Source organism: Halyomorpha halys, unplaced genomic scaffold (assembly GCF_000696795.3).
Source record: "Halyomorpha halys isolate HHAL.00 unplaced genomic scaffold, Hhal_1.1 Scaffold6.1, whole genome shotgun sequence".
Taxonomy (NCBI): Eukaryota; Metazoa; Arthropoda; class Insecta; order Hemiptera; family Pentatomidae; genus Halyomorpha; species Halyomorpha halys.
This window is the reverse complement of record NW_027111275.1, coordinates 444,005-453,996: the sequence shown is the minus strand read 5'-3', so window position 1 is coordinate 453,996 and position 9,992 is coordinate 444,005. Positions and strand designations below refer to the sequence as shown.

General features: G+C 28.6%; 1 protein-coding gene across 2 annotated transcripts in view; it reads right to left on the bottom strand.

Moving 5' to 3' along the window:
• Window positions 1-732: 732 nt before the first annotated feature.
• The window catches only part of LOC106692717 (zinc finger protein on ecdysone puffs), a 33,370-nt gene continuing 24,110 nt past the window's right edge, over window positions 733-9,992 (bottom strand). For both annotated transcript variants that reach the window (XM_014438838.3, XM_014438829.3), the window contains exons 7-15: window positions 8,008-8,071; window positions 7,616-7,930; window positions 6,863-7,000; window positions 5,639-5,869; window positions 5,433-5,534; window positions 5,244-5,352; window positions 4,484-4,618; window positions 3,123-3,367; window positions 733-1,434 (exon numbers count right to left, since the gene is read on the bottom strand). In XM_014438838.3, coding sequence (XP_014294324.1) covers window positions 1,066-1,434; window positions 3,123-3,367; window positions 4,484-4,618; window positions 5,244-5,352; window positions 5,433-5,534; window positions 5,639-5,869; window positions 6,863-7,000; window positions 7,616-7,930; window positions 8,008-8,071 — 1,708 coding nt within the window. In that variant the 3' untranslated portion in view covers window positions 733-1,065. The remainder of the gene's footprint in view (window positions 1,435-3,122; window positions 3,368-4,483; window positions 4,619-5,243; window positions 5,353-5,432; window positions 5,535-5,638; window positions 5,870-6,862; window positions 7,001-7,615; window positions 7,931-8,007; window positions 8,072-9,992) is intronic.

Below are 9,992 nucleotides of genomic sequence, written 5' to 3'. Positions count from 1 at the left end.
ATAGTGTTTTGAGCTAAAAAAAAAAAATAATAATAATGAACAAGTTAAATCGTTCTTTTCAACTTGACAAAATAAATTATCAGATAAGTGACTCATGAGGCAAATTGAAGACATTATTTACGGAGGATGGTCCTCGTTATTAATTTCATTTAACTGGATCTACATCAAGGCCCGTACATAACCTATATGACATAAAGAAAAAAAAAGTATTTATATAACCCTGCTAATAACAATTATATGGAAAAAAATGTCTATTATAATTTAAAAGAATTAATTCTAATTTTTAAAAGCTAATCGCTAGGCTGATAATAGATAAAAAGGAAAACTTTTTATAAGTTTCATAGGAAAAAGTAAATAAAAAATCTATTTAGGTCCATTATGTATTTTTTTAAATGTTGGAAAGGTATAATTTTGTTTGAATATTTTATTACATATACAATACATACATAGAAACAATTCTAATTATTGATATAATATGACATCAAAGTATTTCTAAAGTTATATGAATTCCTACCAAACTACTAAAATTTTTTAAGAAAATTATGCAAAGTATAAATCATCAGTATTTGTCTTTTATTAGTACATCAAACAATTAAATAAAAAACAAACACATTGAACATTATCCACAAAAGTTTGAAACATTTAAACTAACATTAAATTAAATCAACCTTATGGTTCAATACACACACATTTAATGAATCAGGAATCTGGACTAAATCACAAACAATCAAATAAAATTTCTAATCTTTTAATAAAGTTTTAAATAAAATGATTAAAGTATAATCATGAAATACTTATTCATGGTACAAGATAGTAATTATAAGGGTAAAAGGCTATATATCTAAATTCCAACAAAACAAAATATATTTCTTTGACTAAGTAAATTGTTTTTGTGCCAGAACTTACACTAAAAACCACAGACCTTTGTCTTCATAATTATTATGGAAACCACTTTCACAGTAAGTAAAGATATCTTAAATTCATCATTCAGAATATAAAAAAAAAGAAATATATAAATAATTAACTTCATATGACTTGATAACTAAGTAAGATCAATTTAAGAAGTTAGTTTTCCTCATTATCAGTAGATACTTTTTTCTTTTCAGCAGGAGGTAAGTCTCCATTTGGTTTAATGTCTGCCTCCGCAGGTGAATTTTTGTCAGGTTTATCACTCTGCTTAAATCTGTCATAACGTTCTTTCCTTGAGTCTTCTTCATCATCATGTGGCTCATCTCCATCATGAAGTAGATCTGAAAGATCTTTGTCTACTTCGGACCACATTTTCTCCTCATCTTCTTCACTGTTCTTTTTAGCTGGAGATTCTACAGCTTCTTTTACTTCCTCTCCATTTGCTTCTTCAGTTTGTTCCTCTACAGGTTTCTCAGTAACTTCCATCTGTTCTTCGTCAGTTGGTTTTACAGCCTCCTCTTCTTCCTGAAATAATTTTGGCAAATTATTCTATTATACAGCAAGTCAATTATTAAAAAATTATGTTGTGATTACTAAATAAAAATGAATGAAAAATGTGCATTTGAATTACAAAAGATTTCAGTTGATGTTCAATAAATCAAAGTATACGTTATAAGGATAAGGTCAGTAATAATGAAGCCCATAAATAGTGTTTATTGAAAGTAGCAATTATTTTGAGATGGTGTAAGGTCAGCAAAGAAACACAAATAAACAAAACTTATTTATATATGCCAACGTTTCGAAATAAAAAGTATGATTCAATGTTTGTTATCCGAGTACAGCACTTTTTTATTTGTTTCCATTTAAACATATACACAGCCAGAAATAACGTTGTGTTCAAAGATATTTCGTAAAGCAAAGTTAAGAAAAAAAACAACGCCAATATCTGCTTTTTGAATTTTATGCAATGAAGCATTTACAGAATGATAGCGACTTTATAATTTTCAAAACAAGATATCATTTATCAATTGATGTTTGTATTTACTTTTTTCACATTATATACTACCATGCGATGACTGCCCAATATATCATGCAAATTATTCGCATGCAGTAACTTGTTTTTTTTCTCTATAGACTAGAGATCCTTGGCCGCGTGCTGTGGTCCCAAAGAACCACAAACATGATTCACGATGAACGTATATGGTGTAGGGTCATCAGTCCTACGAATTCCCTACAAGGGAGTGAGCATAGTGTGGTCACCTGGTATGAGTGAACACCTATTCGGGAAGTTACCCATTCAAGTACTCATTATAATAATAATTAATAATGATAATAAAGGCTTAGTGAACCTAAAGGTTTTATGTCAATACCAGTAATCGTTCTCTACATACGTCTTACCAGTGACACCCCTCTAAACCTAAATCTATTAAATCAGTTTTAACACAATCCTCCTATCTCCTCCAGATGTTTATCCGTTGGTTGTGTTTATTAATATTTTAGGAATCCGTTCATTACTAAGCCCTATAACCTTATATGCCCATCTTGATCACCATAATGCTATAACCTGAATAATATTAACCGGGTGCAGTACCTATCACTGGCTCATTACTCATGTCAGGGAGCATCACACGGGTGGGAGATGCAGGGATGGTCAGTGAGAATTCCTTGGAAGTTACTCTCAGCTAAGCACGATGAACTCACTGACCAGAGGCTTGCTGGAGGGTGTGACGTAGGATCGAACGCCTGTCTCACATATTTTTTTGGTTAAAAAAATACCAGTCATGGACCCTACTGAGGTAAAATGCTCATTATCTGAAGGTAAACTAATTCCTCATTCGGGTTCCTGGGTGGAAACTGCTTCATGGGATTGATGGTGTAAGTTGAAAATTAGAGATTATTATTATCATAAATATGAGGAGAACACATAAGTAAAAACTTATTTATTAGTGCCAACGTTTCGACCAGAATTTCAGGGCAATGTGCACAGGTCTGCCACAAGTAACTATTACTAGGTAGACCAGCACATATTACCCTGAAATTCTGGCAGAAACGTTGGCACTAATAAATACATTTTTACTAATTTGTGTTTTTTCTGACCCACCCACAACCATGTTTTCCTCATAGTTACATCCGCAGTAAACTATGAACTCATGATTATTAATTATACTTTACATAAAACTTGGATAAAAAAATTATTCAAAAGGAAGAATTACCTTAACTGTTGTTTCTTCTTTTTCTTTTTTCTCCTTAATCTTTTGTCGTTCTCTATGCAATCTCACAGCTTTTCTTCTCAATGTAGCATCATCTTTTCTGGTATTGTTTAACCGTACATAGCGTTGAAGGTGGGTTCTTGAACGACAATGAACTGTTAGTGCTTTATCTTTATCATCCAGTCGAGGTAAATAGAGTTTGCACAAGTCACAATAATATACTTCAACCATCTTACAAAACTCAGCACCTACAAAAGCATCATTATACAAGATAAAAATTTGAAGAATTTTCAAATAAGGATATTTTGTTTGAAATTGCTTTTCTTATAAAGTTTAAAATAAAAAGACTATCAAGTTTCCTCAACATAACATACAGTTGAACCAACTCACTGGTTAATTTGTCCTTCATGACTATAATTCTTGGAATACTGACCGATGTATTCAACATAAATATATTTCCAAAAATGTTAATTCAATTAAACTCTTCTCTTATCACTTAACTTTGAAAAGCAATTATTTCAGTTTTATCCCAAACTTAGTCTAGTGAAGTGAGATTATTTTTTAACTATATGGTAATTTTTTATGTGCAGTGTGATTAAATACTTTAAAAAAATATCAAAGGAAATCCGTTGGATACATTGTAGTCAAATAAAGAAGAATTACAAAAAGGTATTAGGCAATTAATGAAAACGGAAATAATAAAAAGTAAATAAAAAAGAAATATAAAAAAAACAGTTAACACTAAGAGACGGGAAATAAGAACTAAAGTCAAGGAAAAAAAAGGAAAAGAATGAACAATACAAAAATTCAACAATTTTTTCTTGAGTTCAATTCTTATTTCCCATCTCTTAGTAATAACTGTTTTTTTTTTTAATATTTCTTTTTTATCTACTTTTTATTATTTCTGTTTTCATTAATTGCCAAACACCTATTTGTAATCCCTGATGAAGCTCTGCAACTAGTAGGGAAACTTTGGCTCATATAAAAGTGTAATTACTACTAGAGGTTTTTTTTTTTTTTTATGGCACCCTGACCATCTTCCTTATATATATTATTATTTGTATTTATTGAATGTATCTACATAATCATATAAACTAATGTTATATAAATAATGTAATTTTTTGCAAGGAAAGTTTATGCTTTATTATTAAATACACACAACTTTTTTTTTTTTTATCTCTAGTTAATTTTGACCTACCTCAGACGAGATCTGTGAGGTTCTACTGTATATCATAAAATAATGAGTAGATATTTAAAAGTGAGAGAGTAACCCACAATGATCATTATTTACAACTTTAAGGCAACATTAATACTGAGATTTTAACCAATATAGTTAAATTCTTAGGAAGTTAACAAAATCTCACCAAGTTTAATCTCGGATCTTTTTTTCTTTTTAGGTTCCCCAGAACTATCCTTGTCTACTTTTTCATCTTTGTCATTTTCATCTTTTCCTTCTTTCTTTTCCCCTGATTCATCTTCTGATTTATCAACATCAGAATCTATAAACAAAAAAGGCTAATGAACATACTTAAATAAATAACAATAAGAAAGGTAATTGTGGTTCCAAGACATAAAACAGTAGTGACACTAAGTTCAGTTCATTTTTTTCTTAGGGTGAGAATAGTTAGGAAGAAAAACTGTACATTGCATAAAAATTAGCGGGTTCTTAAGGAATGTAATCCTGAATGGTTTCAGTTTTGTCACAATTTTTGACAAATTGGATGCGAGTCCTGTTTTAATATATAAGATATGATTCCTTATTTCAGGGATCTTCTGAAGAAAGCGGTAACTATAATTGCTAGAAATGAAATACAAGTGTATCAGATTTGTGTAACTTAATCTTAAATGAATTATGGTAACCTCTTCTGTATAACTAAGTTAAATATATTAACAATTTTATTTTCATCCCTATAGTTTAACAGAAGATGTAGGGATCCCTCTTTAGTAATATATAAGGAAAAAACAACATAATTTAATCCATATTATTATTACTATTATAGAATTAACTACAGGAAATAAGAGAAAGTTGATGCTCTGATGTTACATTCTACTTATTAAATACAATTAAGAATATATTAAATAAATAATTTAATTTATTTACAGAAATAAGAAAAAAAAACATACCATCTCCGGATCCAACAGAATCAAGTATCATGAAACTACTAGGATCTAGCATATCACCATCATCCTTGCTCACAGGAGGGCGGGACAATTTTTCCATCCTTGCCTTCCTCTATAATAAATATAATTATAAATAAATGTAAAAGAAAAAAAACTAATTATTGGTATAAACTATATATAAAGTAAAAAAACCTTTATATGAGTTAGTTCACACAGATGAGACTCATAGGACCAAGCAGATTTGAACCAAATTCGGCAAATCTTGCAAAATGGTAGAAGAAATTCACTCATTTTCTACAATCATAAAAAACATAATAAATTTATGTTTATATTGAGAGTAACAAATATTATATAGGTAGCAGATATAAGTCATTATTCTTCAAAATTAAATAATATACCCTGTGAGCTGAAGAACTAAGATGCTGCGACTTCAAAGAACGATAATTCAGTTTACATATAGCACAAAAGAATGTTTTAAGGTGCATATTTTTAGCCTTCATCTCATCATCTATTTGTCTCTGTTTCTTTCTTTGTTCCATTCTCATATTAACAAGAGTTTTCCTTAACTTTGTAAACAACTCAGCCATTGCTTTTTGATGTTTACGGGTGTCCAAATGTTTAGAATATTCCTGTAAATTTTCACTCATTCAATTTTATATTGAATTATTACTTAAGAGAAAATATCCAAATTTCAGTAAAAATAAACAGAAAATTACAAGCAACGACAGTAAAAGTGAAACAGTGTAACTCCGAACTCATAAAGTTTGACTTTACAAGTTGCCCAATCCAAACCACCTTTCAGTGGATACCACAGACTCAAAATTATACTGATAATAGAAAACGTTCAATGAAAGATTAAATAAATAAATTTAAAAAAAAAAAAAATTTTTTTTTGTAAAAACATGTATTATTATTAGTGAGTATTAACCTTCCAGTAGATACACCCTAAATACATGCCACCACCAGTAAGCAACCCTCCATTTTATTTTTTCCTTTACTTTTTTTGGTCTATATATTATGTTAACATTACAATTGCTCAAAATGGCCTTAGTCCCAGAATAATAAACTATTTTGCATTACATTTAGATAAAACTAAATCATCTTATTTATTGAAACTTATTTGTCAACACCATTTAAAAACTTAACTAAATATAATATATTGACTGCTTTGAAATCTCTCTATCTGGAACAGCTGTGAAGAAGCAAGTAGCTCTTAAAGTAGGAGGTGTTTTTAAACAGAGCAGTGCAATTTGATTAATCTTCATTTTGAGAAACAAAAGCTTCTAATATTAGTATTATTGAAATAAATATTTTAAGTCCCAATTTCGAGCATAGAATCAATTAAATACTGATACTAAGGTCTGATGTTTACTTTTTCTTATAACAGTTCACCTCTCCTAAATAATTTCAAGACGCTTTCAGTTCATCAATCATAGGATACAGAAAAATCTACTAGATCTACTAGCCTGCCTATTCTTTAATGCAATTAAAAACATAATATAAACCATAAACAAACATAAAACCAGTTTTATGCCAAATAAAATAACTGTCGTATTAACAACAAAAACTTATCCAAGTGGTAATTAGTCTTAAATAACAATAAATTGAGGTGAAAATCTGACCTTGAAAGTAACACACAGATGAAGACAATGCGGGCACTTAAGTTTAATAAATGGCTGTCCAAGAAAATCGGTAAGCATAGGTTTATCAGATTCTTCTTCATTCTCTTCCTTTTCTTTTTCAGTTTCTTTTTCTCCATCCTATAAAAAATAATTAAGAAATATATCAAAAGATATAAAAATAAAATGTTTTTATATTCAGAAATAAAATTATGGGTAAATTTGAGATCTATTTAGAAAAATACAAATTTGAACAACTCAGGGTTTATCACTTCCTAGTTAATTTTTTTCTTAATTTTGTGGTGAAAGACTAAGCACGCACGCACACTCATATAAAATGAAAATTGTTCACTCATTATCACTTATGTTTCATTTAGAAAGAGAAAAATAATTATTCTAAATAGGATTTGGTAAGTAACATAATTAAGAGTGCTAACCTCATTTGGCTTACGAAGTGGTCATGTTCTACATTAAAAGCTTCATCATACATTTTTTATATTATTTTGATGCTATCTATTCAGGTGTAATTTAAGCTGGCTTGTTTCTTTTTTAGATATTTATTTTAGAATTGAAAATTGATTTATTAGTAAATGTTAAATTTTTACTTCCCTCACATTTCTCTCTTGAAAATTATTTTCAAAATTGGGGGTCGACTAATATTGGAGCAAATACGACATTTCAATTTTAAACTTCTGTCAAGTATTTTGAAATGAGAGTATTTACATCAATAAAAAATGAAAAATAATTTTTATTTACCTCAGTTTTAGAATCATCTTTTTCAGCAGAAACTTTTACTTTTTTAATTTTCTTCACAACTTTCTTTTTTACTTGTTTAGGTTGTTCTTTTTTAACTGCTTCGTCTTCAGCTGCTTCGTCACCTTCCTTTTTCTCTTCACCTTCACCTTCTTTCACTTCATTTGCCCCTTCAACCTCACTCTTAATTTCATCTTCACCAGTTTGTTCTTTCTCATTACTTTCATCCTCTTCTTCTTCTTCTTCTTCTTCTTCCTCCTCTACTTCTTCTTCACCACTAGAACCTTCAACTTCTTCCACTTCATCATCTTCATCATCCTGAATAAAACCAAATAAAAATTATTATACAAGTTGTATATGTTTTAAAAATTCATAGAAATAATTTAAATTATTACTTTTTCAACCTGTTCGGCATCTTCATCGCTATCTTTTGCAGCTCTTCTGAGAGCACGTAATCTTCTAAAAATTCAGACATATAATGAAGAGGAGTATACAAACAAAACAAAAAAAGAAACAAGATTTAAAACATTATAGGCAATAATAGATAAATACTTAATAACTTATCAATAAAACAAATAAATTTTATTACCAGCTCTATATACTATATTTACGACAGCTCCTATCTAAACATTTAAAAAATATTAAGTTCACAACAAATTACCTAAAATCTTAAATAGCTATATAAAAAAACCCTTTAAACTTTGTACAACATTACTAAGTCATCATATATAAATCACCCCCCTTACCCGCAACTAGAACAATATTAGAAGTCTAAATTGAATACTAAATTAAATCAAATGTAAAAAAAACAAAACAGAAAATCAGTAATCAGAATGATTTAAGTAAATTTTATTATTTAAACTTTTGAAAGAAATTAAGTTTTTAAAACATTATTGTTGTATCTATGGATAACATATATGTGAGAAAAGGGAAAAAATGGCAGCTTTTGAAATCATTATCATTTCACTTGTCAAATTACAGTGAAACTCCAAATGTTGACACCATTTTACAACTTAAAAGGGACAACATAATAACAAAGCTGAGTTTATCTCGATTATTGGGGCATCTAATAACTTTAATAAATAAGCAGCTAAAATAATGGAACAACTGAAGTTTCCTACATTTTGATAAAAAAAGAAGTCAGACATTCAAGAAAAATCAGGAGTCACAAAAAATAAATCTAATTTTAAGTTTAGTATAGTTATATTATTGACCAGGTAGTTCATGTTTTAGTTATTACTATTTTTTCTATTTAAAAAAAAAAAAAATCTCAAGACCAGGGAAGGAGAAAATAATGAACACAAAATTCTGTTGCTATGGAAACTTGAATTTTAGTGTTTCTCAAGCTGGGAATAACGAATATTATTTTTGTTCCTGCCAAAAATATAATGAAGCTGCAATACAATCTGGAAAGTTCGGAAGGTCTCCGCTTTTCCTGTCTGAATTGGATACTTTATTTTTTTTCCTTTTTTCACCTTCAGGTATTCATAAATTTTTTTAATATTTTGTATTTATCCAAGGTTTAATACTGCTTACAATGAAAAATATTTTTTTTTTTTAAATAAACAAAATTAAAAGTACTAAAGAGGAATATAATTTGAAAAATACATATTTAAGTCACATAATACATTTTTTTTTTCTCTTTAAATTGATTCTGTTTGCTAATGATTGATATAAAAATGATTAATTTAAATAATAATTCTTTACATAATAATTTGATATTATTTTAAAAATTCTAAACATGGATTTCCAAACCACGGTAATCTTCCCATTTTTGTTCAACTTTTCCATAATTAAAAAAAATTCCCTGACTTTTATTGGTCACAAGACATCCTAAATTAATAACATCAGGTTATGAGCACAAAGTTTGGTTATTGACCAAATTCGACAGTGGTGCATAATCTATACATTAAACATGAGAAAATGAAGATCTGTACCATTATAAACCCATGAAGGGTCAGGGGTTCTATACTTTGTAAGGAAGTGCCGCTGCTTGAACAACAGTTGTGCGTAAAGGTGATTTGTATACACATTATATATAAGCACATGAACTGCTTTTTTTTCCTCCCAGAAAAAAAAAATGTATAGATAATACACCTGAAAATAAAGGCCTAGAACTAGTAAATGGTTAAGATACCATCTCAGGAAGTTTTTATATCACAATAATGTGAGAGGATTAAATTATAAGGAAATTATGATGGGAGTTGAAATAATTTAGGAAATAAAGCAGGTGTGTACCTTTATAATTTTTAAAATGGAAAAATGTAGATAAAACATATTTTAAAACTTAAATTCATGAATTATAGTATCTAAAACCCAATTCAGCCATACAACCTACTTTGTGCATCAATATGCCTAGTATTAAGTATATTAAAAATAT